Raw genomic sequence first — 22,963 nt, 5'->3', positions numbered from 1 at the left:
AACCACAAATTAGAAATCAATAACAGAAAACCTGGAAAATCTACAAATACTTGAAAACTGAACAACACACTTCTGAATAACCCACTGGTTAAAGAACAAATCACAAAAGAAATTAAAAGTATTTGGAACGGAATGAAAATAAAAAACAAAATTTATGGGATGCAGCTAAAGCAACGTTTAGAAGGAAATTTATAGTTTAATGCTTGTATTGAAAAAAAAGAGAAAGGTCTCAAATTAATGACGTATGCTTTTAATCAAAAGAAGCACAGACTGACTCAAAGTAGCAGTAGAAACAAAACAAAAAAGAGCACATATCAATAAAACTGAAAACAGAAAAACAACAGAGAAACTCAATGAAACCAAAAGCTGGTTCTTGGAGAAAAATCAATAAAATTGATAAACCTCTTGCTAGACTAATCAGGAAAAAGAGAAAAGATGCAAATTATGGCTTTTAGGAGTCAGAAAGGGCAAATCAATATAGATCCTACAGACATTAAATGGAATACTCGGAACAACTTCATGACAATAAATTCGATAACTTAAGATGAAATGGTCAAATTCCTTGAAAGACACAAACTACCAAAGTTCACCCAGAAGATTCAGATAACCTGACCAGCCCTACTTCTATTAAAAGAATGGATTTTGTAGTTAAAACCCTTCACACAAACAAAAGGAAACTTCAATCATCAGGAAGGAAAAAATAGCAATATCAATATCTAGGTAAATATAACAGACCAGAAGTTGGCACACTTTTTCTGTAAAGGGCCAGACAATAACTATTTTAGGCTTAATGGGTCATGTGAGATAGATATATATATCACGAGTTGGTGTGTGTGTGTGTGTGTGTGTGTGTGTGTGTGTGTGTGTGTGTGTGTGTGTGTGTGTGTGTGTGTGTGTGTGTGTATATATATATATATATATATATATATATATATATACCAACTCAACTCCGCTGGTAAAGTATAAAAGCAAGATAGACAACACATAAATGATTGAGCATGTCTGTATTCCAATAATACTATATTTTATGAACTCTAAAGTCTAAAATTTTCATGTATCATGATATATTCTTCTTTTGATGTTTTTCAATCACTTAAAAGAGCAAAATGAACCCAAAGCAAGCAAAAGGAAGGAAATAATGAAAAGCAGAATTTGGTGAAATTGAAAAAAAAAAAGAGAGAAAATTCAAACTAAAATCTCATTCTTTCAAAGATTAGTAAAACTGGCAAGCTTCTAAGCCAGACTGGTAAAGAAAAAAAGAAAAAAGACATATCACTGATATCAAGAACGTCTAGATTTGGAGATGACGTGATTTCTATGTAGAAAATCCTAAGGAATTGCCAAAAAGCGACTAGAACTAATAAGTGGGTTTAGCATGGTTGCAGGATATAAGGTCAATATTAAAAAAGCAACTATTTCTACACAACAGCAATCAACAATCAGAAATTGAAAATTTAAAAAATACTATTTACAACAGTGTCAAAAAAATGAAATAGGGATCAACTGACAAAAGATATGCAAGATCCACGCACTGAAAACTACAAAACATTGCTGAAAGAAATTGAAGAAGTAAATAAATGGAGAGATACATTGTGTTCGTGGGTTAGAAGACTCAATATTGCTAAGATGCCAATTCTCTCCCCAATTAATCCATACATTTGAGGCAATCTCCATCAAAACTTGAGACCTTTTATAAAAACTGACAAACTGATTAGAATATTTACTTGGAAATGCAAAGGACCTAGAATAGTCAAAAGTTAAAAGACTTACACTATTGCTTTTAAGACACATTATGACGCTATAGCAATCAAGACATAACACACACATAGCTCACTGGAATAGAACAGATTCCTAAAATAGACCCACACATGTATGGTTAGTTGATTTCAATAAAGATGTCATGGTACCTCAATGAAGAAAAGATAATCTTTTCAACAAATTGTGTTGGAACAACTGGATAGCCTTAAGCAAAAAGATGAACCTTGTTATGTCACATCCTATACAAAATTTAACAAAAATGGATCACAGATCTAAGTATAAGAGCTGAAACTATAAGGCTTCTAGTAGAAAATATAGGAGAAAATCTTAGTGACTTGGGTTTGGCAAAGATTTTTTTAATACATGACATAAAAAGCAGGAACTATACAAAACTGATGAACTGGTAACTGATAAATTAAAAATGTTGGTTCTTCAAATGACACTGTTACAAATATTAAAAGTCAAACCACAGACCAGGAGAAAATATCTGCAAAACATATATCTGACAAAGGACTTGTATTTAGAATATATAAATAACTCTTACAACTCAGTAATAAAAAGGGAAACAACTCAATTTTTTTAAATGGACAAAAGACCTGAACAGACATTTAACCAAAGAAAATACAGAAATGACAAATAAGCATGGCAAATGTTCAATATATCATTAGCCATTGAGGAAATGCAAACAAAAACACAATCAGAATGAGTAAAATTAAAAAGACTGATCATACCAAGAGTTGGTCACAATGTGGAGCAACTAGAAACACTGCTTATAGGAATGTAAAATGGTACAACGACTGTGGAAAATAGTCTGGCAGTTTCTTAAACTATAAAGCCTACACCTACCATATGGTGTACCCATTCCACTATAACATGTTTCCATACAGAAATGAAAGCATACATCCTCAGAAAGACTTACACATTAATGTTCATAGCAGCTTTATTCGTGATAGCCCCAAACTAGAAACAACCTAAAAACCTGCACACAGGTGAGTGGATAAATAAATTGTGGTTATATCCGTATTAGGGAATACTAACAATAAAAAGGAAATCAATTATTGATACGTGTGACAACTACAGAAAAATCTCAAAAGAATTATGCTGACTGAAAGAAGTCAGACCAAAAAGAAAGGAAAAAAAAAAGGAGTACACACTGTAGGATTCCATTTACATAAAAATTTTTAAATTTATAGTGACAGAAAGCAGACCAGACTAGAGATGAGAGATGGGAAGGAAGAGAGGGATGCAGGAACAAATTACAAAGAGGCACCAGGAAACATCTGTGGGTGATAGATATGTTCATTTTGACTGTGGTGATACTTTCTGTTTCGCTGGTGTATATGTATGTCAAAGTTATCAAACTGTTATACTTTAAATATGTGGACATTGTTGTACCTCAATTATACTTCAATAAAGCTGTAAAGAAAGAAAAAAAGTAGAATGAAGTGTCAAGTACAGAGCTTTGGAGAACCCTGACATTTAAGGATAGAAGAAAGAAAAGGAATCACTAAAGAAGAAAAAAAAACTGATCATAGGCAGGATAAGATGCAAATTATTACAGTTATCAACTTCAGGGGAGTTGTAAACAGTGTAGAATGATAGAGAAATTAAGAAAGTTGGTGATTAAAAAAAGACCAGTGGATTTAGACATTAGGATATATGTATTAAAAGAGCAAAACATTCAGAGGTCACCAAAGAGACCAGTACTGAAGTCAGAATGTCAAGGGTTAGGGCTTCCCTGGTGGCGCAGTGGTTGAGAGTCCACCTGCCGATGCAGGGGACACGGGTTCGTGCCCTGGTCCGGGAAGATCCCACGTGCCGTGGAGCGGCTGGGCCAATGAGCCATGGCCGCTGAGCTTGCGCATCCGGAGCCTGTGCTCCGCAACGGGAGAGACCACAGCAGTGAGAGGCCCGCGTACCGCCAAAAAAAACCACAAAAAAACAAAAAACGAATGTCAAGGGTTAAGAGAACGGGAGGTCAATGAGTGACAGCAGAAGGACAGCACTCACCTGAGAAGTATTCAAACAAAAAAGAGAGAAAGTTGATGCAAGACAGAAGCTCACTCATGAGTTATATGCTCTTTTCCTTCTTGACAACCATAGAAATATAAATGCATTTATGTTTTACTGGCATCATAATCAAAGATGTCATTAAAGATGTCAATCTACTGTATCATTACATTTTTTTCCAGGACCAAAAGCATTATGACATTTAAATTAAAATGTTCCTGACAACTTTATCCACCCTTCCAAAGTTCAATACCTATGAAATGAGTGATGGGGGAGGATCCTCTGGTAACAACCCTGTTGAGGACCTGCTCCAGAATTTCTTGTCTGATCATCTCATGGATCTAAAAAGAACAGAAGAACCAATAAAATATTCCTTGGTGACCTTCAGCTTACAATTATATCAATGCATGTTAGGCAGATTAAAGAATAGTTTGAATATGGGCAAAACTGGACTGTTTATTTCAAAGACAAATATAATGTGAATCATCTGGAAAGAATCACTCAATTCTACCCTCATTCTGTGCTCAGACAATTCATTAGTAGGGCAAACTTTTATTAGCCTAAAAGAGAAATCATATGAAAGTACTGCTACATATAAGGTCCAGCATCAAACAGGAATAATTCTACCTAGGTATCTATTACATGCCAACGTCCATATTCCTGACAGTATGCACAACTTTTATTTTAAAATTTAAAAGCCCACGAAAATTTCTGAAAACCTAGAAAATCTTCACCAAGCCCTTCCTCAGTTTCTACAAGCAGAGCAACTGCCTAAAAAACAACCTGTTTTGAATTTTTACTTGAATTTTAGTTAAATTTCATACCTGAACTTGGTAACTTTGGGATACAGACTAATTACTTTCAGACCCTGGACTAATAATTTGATTATTAGTAAATTCTATATTCTATAGATACCTTGGCAAAGCCAACATCCGTGTGAAATCAAGTGGAACCTTCTTAGTTTTAAAAAAGATTAATTTAAAAACAAAAACCATTTTCTTATTCTAAGAATGTTTTTAATCAGATTATGGTTAAGGAGAGTCATATGTATCTAATACACAACTCTCAAGGACTATTATATGGCATTCACTTCATGGTTCTGGATCAGACCATCAGATTTACATTTAAATTGGCCTCCAAATAACATTTTCAGCAGATACTTTTGTTGTGTAGATGCAGTGAACAACTGAATGTAAAGAAGATGTCTTAGAGAAATCACTAGCAAAGCAAATTTGTTTAGTCTCAGATATGATCTTTTTTGAACTTGAAATGAATTTTTGAAAGCTATTTCAGAAATTAAGATTGAGATGATAGCCATAATATGGTAATGAATTAAAAGATTGTAAATTCCTCAATTTGGTTCTTCAAAAACAATGAACCAATAAGCATGATTCTTCAAGCTTGATGTTCTACAGCAACCTAAAAGATTATTTTTTGTATAAGGGAATTTTAAAAACCCAGAAATGATTTACTGCTAGAGGAAGAAGAGGAAATCATGAGGAAGTTAACTTATATTCAAACTTCTAAAACATGGTCAGGAAGAACAGAAATTAAAATAAACGAAAATCTCATATAAATAAAGAGTGAGAAAGTAAGTATTCCATCAAACTGGGTCTATAATGTTTCAATTACTATCCCAATCTCTGTTCTGGGAAACTGCTACATACTCAAATTGCCCTGTCCCCCAGACTCCCAAGTTAATGCCCTATTTATTAGGGAATGGTTGCTAAACTAGAGTCTCACCTTGAAAGTTTCCAACAGGATATTAGCTCCCAGCTTACATGCATGCTGGTTTGGCATTCTAGAAAGACCTGAGCTGGCTTCAATAGTTTTTCCATCAAGAATCTTCTTTGGCCCATAGGAATCCATTAAAATGAAGCCAAGTTCTACCAGGCCCTGAGTAACATGATCCCAACTGTGAACACTACAAGAAAACAAAGTTTAGTTAAGAAGAAAAACTTAGTAAAATACCTTACCTCTATATTCTCTGCCGTGTTACATATTTCCCAAACTTGACCTGGATAACCAACACTCCACATAAATTCTGAATTTCTTAATGAACAGTAATGGGAATGGTAGGCAAGCAATCTCTACCGACAGAACACCAAGAAAATCCAAAAACTACAGAACATTAAAAAACATATGAAGCAGAGCAGCACTCTGAGAGGATGACAACATGCTGGAGGATTAGGGCAATGCCACACCTAGAAGATTAGCCCTTGGTACACCCTACCACTATCCTCAAGTCACAGAGGCAGAATGTGTTAAAAGATACAGCACTCTCAGACAAACTAATGGGGAATATCAAAAACGATAATAAGGAGATAAGCAATAACCACCAAATACAAGAAAACAATATCACCACGAAAGAGAAGCACCAAACTCAATGAAGACAACTAATCGCTAAGGGAAAAGGTTAATGGAACAAAGAGAAGATTTTAAAAGTCTAATGAATATCCTCAGAGAAATAAGAAAGAGTATTATAGCATGAAACAAAAAATGAACTGTTATGAAAATAGAACCAATTAGAAATTTTGGAAATAAAAACCATGACGGATAGAGTGAAAAACTCAATAAATGGACCTAAGAATAAAATGGGCAGAGCTGAAGAAATAATTATTGAGAAGAGCAAGCTAAGGAATTTTTGTTGAACTTGACACAAAAAGACAAAAATATGAAAAACGTGAAAGAAAAATTAAGAGATACAGCACACAGATCAAGAAATTCCAACAGTTAATAAGAGAGAAAAAGGGGAGACAGTACTCAAAGAAAATAGAAGAAAATCATTACAGAGTTTAGGAAAGACATGACTCCTTACAGTGAGAGGGCACACCAATTACCAAGCAGAAATGAATTAGAAAGGAACTTACATAAACACAAATTGTGTTAAATTTCAGAAGATCAAGGATAAAAATAAAGTCTTAAAAGTTCCCATGAAGAAAAATAACAGATTATCTAAAATAATACGAGAATCAGATAACCATCAGACTTTTCATCAGCAATTCTAGATGCAAAAAGACAACGTGAAACTGATTATAAACTCAGAATTTTAAACCTCGTCCAACTATTACTGTTCAAGTGGAAGAGCAAAACAAAGACATTTTCAGATATGAAAAGTTTACTATCCACAAACCATATCCGAAAGGATTACTGCAAAAAATATATACTTATGGCATATCTCCAAGTGAAAAGTATGAGGTTCAAAAGATAAGATGTAAACAAAGAAACCAGTAAAATTATGAAGTCTAAATAAGTATAGTCTGTTAATAATCTTAACAAGAATGAAGTGGAGAAATGTTTGCTGTGGGCTAAAGTTACCATCTTGGAGGGAGGAGACAGTTGCAGTCGGTTTGCTACAAAATGTTTATCTGTAACATGAAAGAGCTCATACATGATTGGTAAACAGGGGAGGTAAGTATAACCTGGAAGTTGTATTGGTTCATAGGTGATTTTTTTCCCTAGTAAATTAATGTTCTGCACCTCTAAGTATCTGCAGGTAAACACAAAGTATGCCAATAGAGCTAAATATAGCAAACCATGGAGACAAACCACAGACAAAGCATGACACAGTAAAGACCGTTATAACAGCTAACGTATATTCTGAAATACAACATTAAACATGAAAGTAACAACCAGGATGGTTACCAGTTTTTTCAATTTGATTTAAAATGGATTTGCCTAAAACTGCTAATAATTTAATTGTCTAAAACTGCTAATTCAATTCCATCCATCAGTCCCAAACTCCAACAGTTAAAGTAAATAAAACTCAGTTTTCTACTCACCTAAAAAGCCAATGAAGACTCAGGCCAATAGAGTAGTAATAGCATTAAAGAAAATAGCATGAAAGGAGCAAAGGTACCTACTTCAGTTTTGTATCCTTGCTATCAAGGTGCCCAAGAACTCAGCCCTTGGGATTCAAGGATCTTCTGATCTTAACACTAAATACCCTATGAACCTTATGGTTCATGAACTTACCTATTCTTTACCACTTCCAAGATCATGGTTGAAACACAACATCTATGAGGAACTAGATCCTGAAGAAATTTTGAGCCTTGGAGAAGCTGAAGATCCTTAAAGCTTTTTATAACCAAAGACTTTAAAAGGTCAAACACCTAATATAATGAAAGAAATAGGAAAATGAAGCAAAAAATGATAGCCCATACTATAGAATCTTAACCCTGTAACTGTTCCTACTTGCTGCCATACACTCATATCCCTATGACAACTGTTTCACTGATGAGTATGATACAAAAATTATGACTTTCAGTGGGAACTTAAAAGAGCTGAAGACAGGTCTTCCTTGAGAGAAAAAGGGCTAAAAATCAATATTACCCACAACCAGAGAAACACATATGAGAAAAAAGGGTAAAGGATTTTATATTTTCATTCTTTCAAATAACAGATTCTCATTAATTTCAAGTTGATCAGGGACAGTTTCTTAGAAAGCTACAACATAATACAATTGCAATGAATACCCAGCTAAACTTCCCATTCTTGCTACTTGGACTGTGTGATGTTTCCACTCTTATTCCCATCTCACCACCTGGCTTACCACACAATAGGAAGTGGAGGTATAAACCAAGTATCTGAAGAAGTCTTCAAGCAGCCCACAGAGAACAGTGTGGGCCTACATTCTTATAGGGGAATATGCTGCTGGCAGGTTGGGAGTGGAATTGTTTAGGAAAAGATAATTTTAAAAAAACAGACTATTGTACACTTTATCAACTACAGAAGGAACCAAAAAGTCATTCATAAATACCTGTTCCTCAAATCTTTGTATTCTTGTTACAGAGAGGAAGAGGGCAATGCTGAAAGGACATATATTACTACCGAAATCTCCTTGCTGTCCTGCCTAGAACAATAAATCAAAAAGGAGTCATAACTTACATCTGAAAAGTATAATATATCCTACTTAAAAACAAGTCCTTAGATGGATCAGAAACCTAAATATAAGAGCTAAAACTATAAAACTTTTAAAAGGAAACACAGTAGGAAATCTTCAAGACTTTGGATTAAAGATTTCTTAGATACAATAACAAAAACATAATTTATATAAGAAAAAACTGATAAATTGGATCTCATTAAAAATCAAAACTTTTCTGCTTCAAAAGACACCATTAAGAAAATGAAACAAGCCAGAGACTGAAAAAAATATTTGCTAATTACATACATGATAAAGGACTTGTACCCATGGTATACAAAGCATTCTTAAAACTCTTTAAGTCACAATCAAAAAATGGGCAAAAGATCTGAATAGACATTTCATCAAAGATATCAGAACAACTAAATAAGCACATGAAAAGATGTTTGGTTATCATCAGTCACTAAGGAACTGCAAAGTAAAACCTCTATGAGATACTGTTTCACAGCTATTAGAATAGGTATATTAAAAAAAAAAAAGACAGTAACAAATGTTGGCCAGGATGTGGATAAACAGGAGCCCTCATACAGTGCTGATGGATATGCAAAATGATGTAGCCACTCTGGAGAACAATTTGGTAGTTTCTTTAAATTATAAACATATGGGACTTCCCCAGTGGTCCAGTGATTAAGACTCCGTGCTTCCACTGCAGGGGGCGCAGGTTCGATCCCTGGTCAGGGAACTATGATCCCACATGCCACACGGCATGGCCAAGAAAAAAATTTTATATATATATATATATATATATATATATATAGAGAGAGAGAGAGAGAGAGAGAGACATAAATGTATTACATAACCCAGAAATTCCACTTGTAGGTATCTACCCAAGAGAAATGAAAACATACGTCCACACAAAGACATTCATGTGAATGTTCACAACAGCATTATTCATAATAGCCAAAAAGTAAAAACTCAAATGTCCATCAACTGGTGAACAGCTAAACAATGGATATGTCTATACAACGGAATACTATTTAACAATAAAAAGGAATGAAATGCTTGTAAGTGCTACAACATGGATAAACCTCGAAAATTATGCTAAATGAAAGAAGCCAAACACAAAAGATTACATATTGTATGATTCTATTTATATGAAATCAGGAAAGGTAAATCTATAGAAACAGGCATGAAGGATCTTACAAGGTGATGAAAATGTTCTAAAACTGAATTATGATGATGGTTGCACAATTAGGTAAACTTATGAAAAATCAATGAATTACACACTTAAAATGGGTGTATTTTTTTTTTTCTTTTTTTTTTTGGCTATGTTGGGTCTTCGTTGCTGTGCGTGGGCTTTCTCTAGTTGCAGTGAGCGGGGGCTACTCTTTGTTGCAGTGCGTGGGCTTCTCATCGTCCTGGCTTCTCTTGTTGTGCAGCACGGGCTCTAAGCGCACAGGCTTCAGTAGTTGTGGCACGTGGGCTCAGCAGTTGTGGCGCACGGGCTTAGTTGCTCCACGGCATGTGGGATCTTCCTGGGCCAGGGCTTGAACCCATGTCCCTTGCATTGGCAGGCAGATTCTTAACCACTGTGCCACCAGGGAAGCCCCAAATGGGTGTATTTTATGTTATGTAAATTGCACCTCAATAAAGCTTAAAAAATAGATCTTTGAGCCCTGAAAGAAATGACAAGAAACAAAAGAAAAAAAGGAATACAGCTTCCCTGGTGGAGCAGTGGTTAACAATCCTCCTGCCAATGCAGGGGACACGGGTTTGATCCCTGGCCCAGGAAGATTCCACATGCTGCAGAGCAACTAAGCCCGTGCATCACAACTACTGAGTCTGTGTGCCACAAATACTGAAGCTCGCATGCCTAGAGCCTGTGCTCCGCAGCAAGAGAAGCCACAACAATGGGAAGCCCATGCACTGCTATGAAGAGTAGCCCTGGCTTGCCGACTAGAGAAAGCCTGTGCACAGCAATGAAGACCCAACACAGCCAAAAATAAAAACAAATAATCAATTAAAAAAAAGAAAAAAAAGGAATAAATATAAAATCAAAGATGAATAAAACAGAAAACCAACAAATATAAAACAGTCGATAAAGCTGGTTCTTTGAAAAGATCAATAATATAGTTACTGTAAACCTAAATAAAAAGAAGAGTGAACAGATACAGAGAAGACAAAGGAGCTGCAAAGGCTAGTTCCCACATCATGGTCTTTAAATATCCTTTCCTACAAAAGGGACCCAAGGCTCCTTAGAGAAATCAGGATCGGGTAAGGAAAGTACAAGTGTGTCTTGGATAGCTTATGCCACAGAAGTGCTCAAAGACTAATGGGGCCATGTTAGAAGGACACATAAGCCTACCTCAAGGATCCAATTAGCCAAATATGGGTCACTTTGGGTACTGCATACGAGCAGATTGAATTTTAAAAGGTTCATTGGCTGCATAACAATATCCAAAAAAATGGGGGGTGGCTCTTTTCACAGAAGAAAACCAGCTAATAATGTAGAAGGAATGACAGAATTAAAATTTTGTAATCTTAATTCTACTATTTTGCAACTCCGAGTATAATTAGTGATTTAGGCCAAGAATCATCAGTAGACAGGAAAACAAAATCCACTGTGTGAAAGGTTGCTGAGGAAAAGAATTTTCGCATGCCTCGAATTATGATCCCATGGATTACTTTCTAATTACAAAGGGAAACATATACCTTTGCAAATGAAGAAAACTGATGGTCATTGTCTTGATCAAATGATTTGGCTAAGACTGCCTGATACTATGAGCCTTCTGACATAATGCAATAGAATAGTGGTTGGCAAACTACAGCCTCTGGGACAAATCTAGCCCATCACCTATTCTTGTACAGCCCATGAGCTAAGACTGATTTTCACTTTTTTAATTGTTGAGGGGAAAAAAAACATCAAAGGAAGAATAATATTCTGTGACACACGAAAATTAAATAAAATTCAAATTGCAGTGCCCATGTAGTTTCATTGGCACACAGCCACAGTCATTCATTTATGTGTTGTTTCTGGCTGCCTTCTTGCTACAACAGTAGGGCTGAGTAGCACTGACAGAGACCATATCACCTGCAAAGCCTAAAATAGTTAGTGTCTGTCCCTTTAGAGAAAGTTTGCTGACCCCAACAAGAGAAAGTATACAACATCACTTATGACATATTCTTGCCAAAAATGTTTAACTTGAATCTAATCATGAGGAAAAAGACAAATCTGACAATGAGAGACACAAGAAAACTGGGCTGGATGCTTCAAAAAACTCAATGAAAAGGTATTAATCCTTAGTCTTAGGAGACATCTGTGGAAGTATTCAGGCATTGAAGGGTCATGATTTCTTCTTTTAAATGGTTCAGAAAAAAATCTATACTTGTGAGAAAGTGAGATAAGGTAAATGTAGCAAAATACTTAAAAAGAGTTCAAAACATTTCTAATTTTTATCTTACTACTTCACAAATATTTAATGATGAATGACTTAGCTTCACAAAACCCCACAATATATTACTAGAAATAGGCAATTTCCCCAATTCACAAATACGGAAACAGAGGTCAAGACTGAAGCTCATAGAATAATGGAGTTAAGGTTAAATTTTGAGTTTCCTGCTGAACAGTCTTCACCTTTTTTTTTCTTTTTAAACACTAAAACACTTAAGGTATGGTTTTAAAACAGAACTTGCTTAAGAATGTAGTGATATCATATATCTTCCACTTTCAAAGTAAAAAAAAAGAGATCCTCTAGACCCAGGGTAGTTCTACAATATTTCTATGTATTTGTTTCCTGTCATTAACCGGCATAAAAGAGGCTTGAGTTCAAACATCCCTGTTTCATAAAGAGATCCTGGATCTCCTTAAGAGTGTGGGGCTACCTTTAGGAGTTTCAGTAGTTCTCTGCCTAGTTCACAGTCCAACTTGATGGCAAACACAATGTGTAGAATAATGGTGCCTTCCACGTGACGAAGTTCACCTGATGGTACAGTAACAAAATCCAACAGCCTAAAAGATTCAACAGAATGGTATGAGCTATAGTTTGGGAAAGAGACAACAGTGCATATGCTCATATGAACAAACAGAAAAACTCAAGCTGAACTAATATGATCACTGGAGGCAGGCACAAAGTACAAAATCTACTGTCTCATTCTCTGCTCCTTTTTACAAAACTTCTTGAAAGAACATCTATAGTCATTATTTCCACTTCTTTACCTCTTCCCAGTTCAATTCAATTCAATTAGGCTTCTGTCCCCTCCCTAACCTCCCTTTCCAATGCTATTTGTAGCCCTTGCAAGAATAATCAAATGACCTGTACACTGTCAAAACCAATAACCAAATTTCATCTTAATTAAAGCCTCAGCAGATTTGACACAGTTGACCCCTTCTTTCTTGAAACATTTTCTTCTCTTAGCTTCTGGGGCATTGTCACTGGCCTCTTAATTATTTGTGCTGGCTCATCCTCCCTTTAAATGGTGAATGCCTCTGAGCTCAATCTTGGGTTTCTTTCTCTTCTCTTCACGATTTCCCTAGGTGACCCTATCGAGTCTGAAGGCTTTAGTCCTTTCCAATCTGTATCTCCTGTCCTGACCTCTAAAACCCCAGACTGCCTGCTCAACACCTCCATATGGGATACTAATATACATCTCAAACTTACATGGTCAAAACTGAGCTTATTTCCCCCTAAACTTGCTTTTTGTCAGTCTTTCCTAACTCAGTATACAAGACCACCTTCTAATCAATTGCTCAAGCCAAATAACTAAAAGTTATTCCAGATTAGAAGCAGTAGGCTGAAACAGGATTAAAAGCACGAACTCTGCAGCCAAACTGCTTGAATTCAAATCCCAGGTCCACCAATTTATGGCTACATAACCCTTGGAAATTCCTTAATTTCTCTGTGCCTTGGTTTCTATATGCATAAAACAGAGGCAAAAGAGAGTTGCTGTAAGGTTTAAAGTGCTTAGAACAGCACTTGGCACAGAGCAAGCACTCTGTTAAGTATCTGTTTCAAAAAAAATCCTCTTTTTCAGTCACCTCATGCTGTGTCCTGCCTTCGCACTAACTGTTCCACCAACTGAGAATGTGCTTTTTCCTGATCTATATATTGTGGCTCTTACCATTTAGGCTCCAGTTAAAATAACACCTTCTCAGAGAAGTTTTCCCTGACCACTCAATCTAAAGTAGCTATACTGTCACTGTCACATCATCCATTTGAAATATACGCATAACACTTTTCACTCTAATATTTTTGTTATTTATTTACTTTCTTTTCTCTTCTCGTTGAAATATCTCCATGAGAGCAGGAACCTTGTCTGACTGGTTCATCACTGTAGTCCTAGGGCCAAATAGTTTCTGGCACAAAGTAAACACTTAAATAGCTTTTAAGCTTGCAACTTACAGAATAATTATTGCTGTTTTCCTGGAAAGATTAAAATGAAAGAGTTGAAGAGACTGCATTATTCTTTTAATTTTATTACTGAGCAGCTAAGGGGACTAGGGAAATTCTGTGCTGAAGTGAAGGTACGGACTGAACAGTTAGATAACAATAAGATGAATTTGGAAAAATGATTTTATTTCTATACTGTGATACTCACTCATCACCACTCTGTTCCTCACTGTGCTGCGTATCTAGCTTGTTGAAGAAAGCTATGATTCCTTCCAAAACCTTCTTCCGGCTTCCCTGAAAATAATACAAAATAAGTAAGGTCTCTCCATAAAGGGCAAGTTGAACTTAAAGTTCTTTTCAGCTTGAAGGATTTTCAAGTATGAATTTAAATAAATTATAACCTAGAGTCACACTAAGAATTTATAGAACACTTTCATGTTGAAATTGAGTTTGAAATACATCTTAATATCAGATTTTAAGGGGCCTATAGTCCACCCTTTCTGAAATCTTTATCCCTTTTACTACCACACACACACAAAATGTGGTACTACAAGAGATAATGTATGTTTACTTTGGTTGAGGGCCATGACCTTTTTACTAGATCAAATCATCATACATGAAATAAAAGCATCTATGCCCTAGTATATAAAACAAGAGTATGAATAAGCTGAATGGTACTAACTGGGCATTTCACCAGAGTTAAAAAAAAAGCAAATTTTTCATTTATACCTTTGAGGAGAGAACCAGAAGCTGATAGACCAAGGGTGGTATTTCTTGAAGATTCAATTTGGAGAACATCGTCAACACTTTTTCCACCACAATTTCCACCTCTTCTGCAGTCAGAGGGACATCCCTGTGGATCAAAGATTCTAAAGATCAGAGCCTAATTTGGGAGATATTAGAATACTATAACTACCTCTTTTGATTTTTCTCTAATGCAGAACCTTAAAGGGGACCAATAACCTTACCTAAGCAAAGTTATCTTGGAAAAAAAAATCATAAAGTTATACTTTAAATAAGAAATCAAAGCAAAAAAGAGTGGGGGTAAATCCTGTAACAGAAAACAGAGGTACCGATACTCTTATTTAGGGAACAGTGGTATTTGACCTTACTACATTTCAGTTTCTAGTAGGTAAGTTCTCATAGCAGGATATAAAAAGAAAAGGGAATGATAATGCTTACTTGAACATGGACGTGAGTTGGATTACATATTGATGATCCCATCTGATTAAAGAAATTGACAAAGGAAGTTTATGTCATTTAAAGTTATTTACATATTACTTTGTAAAATTAGTAAGGAGGAAAAAATTAGGGCCATTTCAAGTTTGATTTGGTACCACTGGGAAACAAAATCAAAGAAATAACATTTAAAACAATGAAATAACAGCTTTTAACCTATCAGACTGGCAAAATCAAACTCTGATGATATTCAGTGCTGGTGAGATTTTGGGAAACAAGTACTTAACATACCGTTTTAGGGGATGTACACTGATATAATCCTTCTGGGAAGACAAGTTGGCAATACTACTTATCAACTTTAAAAATGCACATAACCAAAGACCCACCCAACTTACTATTAGAAATATATCCCATGTACATGCTTATAAAAGGTCACCTAGACATATAAGGATGTTAATTCCAACACTTTTTATAATAGCAAAAAACCAAATAGCCAAATATTATTTATCGGCAAAAAACAAATAATCTAACAACTGGACACTAGCCAAATATTATAACAGAATACTATGGAACTATTAAAAAGAATGATGTAAAGTGGTATATGCTGACATGAACATGTGTTAAATGAAAAATCAAAGATATATTACAATGTAATGAATAAACTCTTTTGGGTAATTAAAAACAAATAAATGGATAAATATACATGTGCTGATTCATGCCTAAAATTATTTCTGTAAGGGACCTCCCTGGTGGCGCAGAGGTTAGGAATCCGCCCGCCAATGTAGGGGACATGGGTTCGAGCCCTGGTCCGGGAAGATCCCACATGCTGCAGAGCAACTAAGCCCGTGCGCCGCAACTCCTGAGCCTGTGCTCTAGAGCCTGCGAGCCACAACTACTGAAGCCTGCGTGCCTAGAGCCCTTGCTCCGCAACAAGAGAAGCCACTGCAATGAGAAGCCCGCACACCGCAACGAAGAGTAGCCCCTGCTCACCACAACTAGAGAAAGCCCACACACAGCAACAAAGACCCAAAAATAATTAATTAAAAAAATATATATATATTAAGGATTTCTTACTATAAATATACACACACAGATATATATATATAATATATATATAGTAAGAATTTTTCATCTTTGATGTATGTCTTTATATACTTCATTTTTTTTTTTTTTTTTTTTTTTTTGCAGTACACGGGCCTCTCACTGTTGTGGCCTCTCCCGTTGCAGAGCACAGGCTCCGGACGCGCAGGCCCAGCGGCCATGGCTCACGGGCCCAGCCGCTCCGCGGCATGTGGGATCTTCCCGGACCGGGGCACGAACCCGTGTCCCCTGCATCGGCAGGCGGACTCTCAACCACTGCGCCACCAGGGAAGCCCCTATACTTCATTTTTAATGGCTATAAGTTACATGGAATGGCTCTACCTTAACTTATTGATACATAGCTTACATACCATAACTTACATATCTCCATTATTGTATGCTTAAGTTGGTCACAAATTTCTGTGTTGAAATGTTCATGTATGAAGATTTTCTTATATGTTGCAATTTCTCCTTAGGGTAGATTCTCATATTTCTGGTTTAAAGATACATCACTTATACATCTCACTTCCTCAAAAAAATATAAAAGATAGTGGTAGGGTGACTTTCCAGCCTTAAGGACCTTGAGACTCCAAATACTGCTATTGGTATAAACTGCTGTGTTAAGATGGAGAGTCAAGTAAATAGAAACTATATGTATAGTCTTAGAACAGAGAATACAGTAAATAATCTCTCTCAAAAATTCATCACAGACTAAATGGTTTTATAGTGGTAGACCATAAACCAAAATGGACTAAAAACTTGAGTGGTATAAATTCCTAAAATAAATGATAATTCTTTTTTTGGTCACTTGTAGTCCTGAGAAAGTTCTACACATTAATAAGACTCACCTGCCAGAACAGAGGGTGTTAATCAACTGCTTCTTACATTCTTCCCCACTTAGTTCACCTAGAAATGCAAAATACACTGAGGAATAAATTTAATCCAGTGAAGAGAGTAAAAGCCACTAAGATTGGAAGAAAATTACCTTTTCCATAAGCTAGATTTTCCTTTTTGGTAGCAAGGGCAGTGAAAATGATGGGTAATAGCTCCAAAGATTTTCCATTCGTTAGGTTGCCCTGTTTGACAGCATCAACAAACTCACTGGCTAATTCAACCAATAATGCTCCTGGAAAATTGTGAACCTAGAAGTTGATGGGATTAAAAAAATGTTAAGCAGAAATCTAAATGTTTGATATCTCTTTCTAAGAAATACTCTTTTGCTGAATTAATAGAACTGGCATTGAAACCTAGAACTGGTCCTATAAGTGATTCAGGGAATCATTCTGCTCTGGTATAAACATAATTGTAAAGGATTTCATAGATCAGGATCTTCCACCAGTTCCCTGATGTTTTCAAATACGCCAACTCTTCAAAGAGATACATGTCCATGATACCAGAAATGTAACGTAAACATCTAAATGGTTTATGGCTCATTCATCAACTATTTTGTTTTATAACAGTAGTTCTTATTCATAAATAGGAGCTATGGTAGGTTTGGCACACTTAAGTTTTCCCTCCCTCAACAAATTACAAACCCCCCAAAATCCACCCAAAACCAAAAAAGTTTTTGTTTTCCATCTCACCTCCAGCATTAGTAATCCTATGATTTCAGATGCTACTTCTTTCTGCAAATCCCCCGATTCCAACAATTGGACACAACAACTGTATATCTTAAGTCTCCTAAGAGCTCCAGCTTCCTCAGAACAGGGGAAACCTTATTGTTTTAAACAGGTGGTACAGAAACAAAGAAAGAATTCTTACAAGGTTGAAGGGTAAACAGGAAAAACAAACAGCTTTGTAGTTGAATATAGAAACAGAATTATCAAACTACTTATTACTATGGTGTTTAGAACAGCAATATTTAGGAGCTTTGAAAAAGTATTTAATTTAGACAGAAAACTGAAACATTACCTTTTCTACTTCCACCCATGTCATTAATTTTTTAAGTAATTTTATAGTGCAGAAGAAGGAACACCTTCTAATATACTTTAGAGCTTTTCTGGGATCCAGTAACCCAAATTAAGTGCCTTTAACATACTTCACTTCAAAACATCATCACTGATTGATGTCAGCAGGAATGTAGAGTAATAAAGACCTTGGAAAATGCTCTCCTCCATAAAAGCAACTAGAACACTAACAAAAATAGTGAAAACCAACTTGTTCAGGATTCTGGAAATTAACCAGACTTGCAACAATCCAGGGAGAGTTTATTTAAGATAAACAGCTGAATCTAAGTGAGAATAGCAAGCTCTGTTGTGTTTCAACATGCCCTCATTCCACCTCCTAACCCCTACCCCCCACCAGTCCAGTAGTCTTTAAAACCAACAGTTCACACTCATGGTACAAGCCATCAGTCTAGCAGCCTCTGGAGGGGACAGAATATGACTGGAGCTCCACCAAAGCCCAGTTCCCAGATAACTGTCATTATTTGACCTGTCTGGCTATTCCCTAGAAATTTTCACTCGCAAGACTTGTCTTTACTTGACCTGACTTAGAACTCGCCCAGTGCAATCTTTTACCAGGGGCATTTGTCTAAACCAGTTGCAAGTGATTACTTTTTCAGCTGCCTGGATAGCAATAACAGTTGGGCATGCAACAAGCTGACCAAAGAACTTAAAATATAAGCCTGGAGAAAGGTGCAGAGGGGACTCTGAAACATTCTGACATATTCCTAGGAACCTAGGAAGCCATGAAAATACTTAGGGTTGTGCACATGGAAAGGGCTGTGTGTATGGCCAGGCAACACCCAAGAGGACCCTAATCTCTCACCTCTGGATGATCCTGAGGCTCTACACAAGCAGAAGGGCTAAGGAGGAGTTATAAGCTACCTGCCTGAGAACTGAAGGTGTGCACCTGACATGCACAGGGTCCCCCAGCAAAGGCTGGGAAACTCACTGGTTCCAGGCATTTTAAAGGAAATCTTTGCCAAATCATTAGCTGACCACAAAGCTAACCAAACAGAGACTTCAGTGGCCACATAAAACAGTGCCCATACACAACAAACAATACATATTTCACAAAATTAGTTCAGAAGAACAACTATAAAAACAAAAGCAACAGCAACAACAGATCTGGGGGAGGGGGATGGTATCTGATTTCCAGAATTCCCACAAAATATCATTTAAAATGTCCAGTTTTCAGGAACAAAAAAATAAAAAACATACAGGGAAACAAGAGCATGGTCCATACACAGGAAAAAAAGGAATCAATAGAAACCGTCCCTGAGAGTGCCCAGATATTAGATTTACTAGACAAAGACTGAAATCAGCTATTTTAAATATGTTCAAAGAACAAAAGGAAACCATGTCTAAAGAACTAAAGGAAAATATAAGAATGATGTCTCACCAAATAGAGAATATCAATAAAGAGACAGAAATTATAAAAAAAGAACCAAACAAAAATTCTGGAATTAAAAAGTACAATAATTGAACTGAAGAATCCACTAGAGGGGCTCAACAGGAGATCTGATCTGGCAGAAGAAAGAATCAGAGAACTTGAAGATAGAGCAATTGAGATTATCCAGTCTCAGGGACAGAAAGAAAAAGAAGAAAAATGATCAGAGCTTCAGAGACCTGCGGGATCCCGTCATGAATACCAACATAGACATACTGAAAGTCCCAGAAGGAAAGGAAAGAGAGAAAGGAGAAAAAAGAAGTAATGGCCAAAAACTTCCCAATTTTAATGAGAACACTAATCTACACATTCAGTGAATTCCCTGGCAGTCCAGAGGTTAGGACTCTGGGCTTTCACTGCCGAGGGCCTAGGTTCAATCCCTGGTCGGGGAACTATCCCACAAGCTGCACAGTGCAGCCAAAAAAACAAAGCAAACAAACAAAACCCACATTCAAGAAGCTCAAAGAACTCCAAACAGGATAAACCCAAGAGATCCACATTTAGACATACCATAGCAAACTATCAAAATCAAAGATGCCTCATCATAAAAAAAACCATATGTGAAAAACCCACACTTAACATCATACCCAATAAGTGAAGATTGAAAACTTTTCCGTAAGATAGGAAAAATACAAGGATGCCCACTTTTTCCACTTCTATTCAACATAATACTGGAAGTTCTAGATAGAGCAATTATTGCATTTAGTGCCACTGAACTGTACAGTTAAAGACAAGAAGAGAATATTGAAAGCAACAAGAGAGAAGCAACTCATCTGGTAAAAGGAGTACTCAATACGATTAACAGCTGATTTCTCATTTTAAAAAATCATTGAAGGGCAGAAGGAAATGGGATAACATAGTCAAAGTACTGAAAACTCAACAGCCAGAAAAACTATCCCTCCAAAACTGTCAACCAAGAACTCTATAGCCAGAAAAACTACCCCTCCAAAATGGAGAAATTAAGACATTCCCAGATAAACAAAAGAGAATTTGCTGCCAGAAGACCTGCCCTAATGCTAAAGGGAGTCTTTCAGGCTGGAATGAAAGGACACCAGACAGAATTTGAATCCACATGAAACAGAGAACATCAGTAAAGGTAACTACATAGGAAAATATTAAAGACAGTATAAATGTACTTTGTAATTATTTTTTCTCCTGATTTATAAGACACCTGCATAAAACAACAATTATAAATCTGCACTGGTGGGAATGAATGTGTAAAGATGTAATTTATAGGACAATAATAGCACAAAGGAGGAAGGGGGAGAATGAAGCTATATGTAGAGCAAAGTTTTATAACTATTAAATCTAAGCTGGTATTAATCTGAACTAGATTGTTATAAATTAACTCATTATTGCCCAGGGGAATTTTTGCAGAAACTAATGCATGTGGCCGGTGACTTTTATTTTGGCTGGCCAAAAAATTAATTCTGTTATTTCACTAACACTTTGTGTGTTATTACATTCAATAGTTAGACCTGACACACCTGTAAATTCTAATTTTTGTAAAATGTTGTCTTCAAGCCACTCTTCTGTAGAAGCAAAGGAGCATTCTCCTGCACCATGAATTTCATTTTCACTTTCTGTATCAGAATCAATCACTAAGGTTTTTTGTCTCTTTGTTGGTCTAATACTCACATCGTCTGAATCAGAATTATATTCTGAAGAACTATCATCTTCTGAGACACTAGTATATATGCCACTTGGACAATCAGAGAAAGTATCTGCATAAAATTCACCAAAAAATTTTTCACTCAAAATTTCATGATGTGTCACTTTTGAAATTTTACATTTATAATATACACAAGATTGAAGCAAGAACCAAACGGAGCAAAATGTGAATGATAATGACAATCATAAGTTGTCTAATGAACCCTTGATCAATTTCAAGCTCTAACAACTTCTCATGGTGATGTTAATTGTAGCACTCTCTAAAAATGTATTGATATGTCTCCGGTCAATAATGTGTTAAGATGTCAGTTCTAATCGCCAAGGCAAGCACTTAGAAAGTAACTGAAAAAAATAGTGAAAAAGATTACAAAGGAATTAAAATGGTACACTAGAAAACACCTACTTAACATATAACACACAAGGTATTAACAGAGGAACAAAAAGACACGACGTAAAGAAAACAAACAGCAAAACGGCAGATATCAATCCTACTTTTTTAGCAATTATGGTAAATGTAAAGGGATAAGATACTCCAATCAAAAGGCAAAGATTGGGACTTCTCTGGTGGAGCAGTGGTTAAGAAGCTGCTTGCCAGTGCAGGGGACATGGGTTCAACCCCTGGTCCGGGAAGATCCCACATGCCGCAGAGCAACTAAGCCCACGAGCCACAACTACTGAAGCCCGTGCGCCTAAGGCCCATGCTCCACAACAAGAGAAGCCACCACAATGAGAAACCCGTGCAAAACAAAGAGTAGCCCCTGCTCACTGCAACTAGAGAAAGCCTGCGCACAGCAACGAAGACCCAACGCAGCCAAAAATAAATAAAATAAATAGATTTATTTTAAAAAAGGGCAAAGATTGGCAGAACAGATTTTTAAAAATCCAATTATGTGCTGTCAATCAGAGACACAATTTAGATTCAAAGATACAAATTGTTTAGAAAAGATATACCATGAAAACCATAACCAAAGAGGGCTGAAGTAGCTCTAAAAGTAACAGAAAAAAGTAGACTTTAAGACAAAAATTACTATTAAAGACAAAAAAGGGCATTTTATAATGATAAAAGAATCAAGGCATAACAATTATAAACATATAAGCACCTAACAAGAGTTCCAAAATACACAAAGCAAAAACTAACAGAACTGAAGGGTGAAATAGACAATTCAACAATAGTTGGAGACTTCAACACGCCACTTCCAATAATCAACAGAACAACAATTAGAAGATCAACAAGGAAATAGACTTGAACACACCAGATCTAACAAACATCTATATAGAACACTACACACAACAGAAGACACATTCTTCACAAGTGCACATGGAGCATTCTCCAGGATAAACCACACATTAGGCCATAAAAAAATTCTCAATAAATTTAAAAGGATTATAATCATATCATTTATGTTCTGTGACCTCAGTGGAATGAAACTAGAAATCAATAACAGAAGGAATCTGGAAAATTCACAAATATGTGGAAATTAACATAATCTTAAATACCAATGGGTCAAAGAAGAAAGCACAGAAAAATTAGAAAAATACCTTGAGATGAATGAAAACAAAAACACAATATTCCAAAAGCTATTGGATACAGCTAAAGTAGTGCTTAGAACGAAATCTATAGTTG

At 36.0% G+C, this 22,963-nt stretch overlaps 1 protein-coding gene across 2 annotated transcripts in view; it reads right to left on the bottom strand.

Moving 5' to 3' along the window:
* Positions 1-22,963, bottom strand: part of FANCI (FA complementation group I) — a 76,678-nt gene that overhangs the window by 38,721 nt on the left and 14,994 nt on the right. For both annotated transcript variants that reach the window (XM_082855019.1, XM_082855020.1), the window contains exons 4-14: positions 17,859-17,989; positions 17,261-17,417; positions 17,124-17,181; positions 15,199-15,240; positions 14,746-14,869; positions 14,225-14,310; positions 12,512-12,638; positions 8,528-8,620; positions 7,744-7,880; positions 5,512-5,692; positions 4,022-4,109 (exon numbers count right to left, since the gene is read on the bottom strand). In XM_082855019.1, the coding sequence (XP_082711145.1) occupies positions 4,022-4,109; positions 5,512-5,692; positions 7,744-7,880; positions 8,528-8,620; positions 12,512-12,638; positions 14,225-14,310; positions 14,746-14,869; positions 15,199-15,240; positions 17,124-17,181; positions 17,261-17,417; positions 17,859-17,989 (1,224 nt within the window). The remainder of the gene's footprint in view (positions 1-4,021; positions 4,110-5,511; positions 5,693-7,743; positions 7,881-8,527; positions 8,621-12,511; positions 12,639-14,224; positions 14,311-14,745; positions 14,870-15,198; positions 15,241-17,123; positions 17,182-17,260; positions 17,418-17,858; positions 17,990-22,963) is intronic.

The sequence above is a fragment of the Leucopleurus acutus genome (genome assembly GCF_964270905.1).
Source record: "Leucopleurus acutus genome assembly, chromosome: 1".
Lineage (NCBI taxonomy): Eukaryota > Metazoa > Chordata > Mammalia > Artiodactyla > Delphinidae > Leucopleurus > Leucopleurus acutus.
Note: the sequence above shows the minus strand (reverse complement) of the source record. Positions and strands in the feature narration are given on the sequence as shown.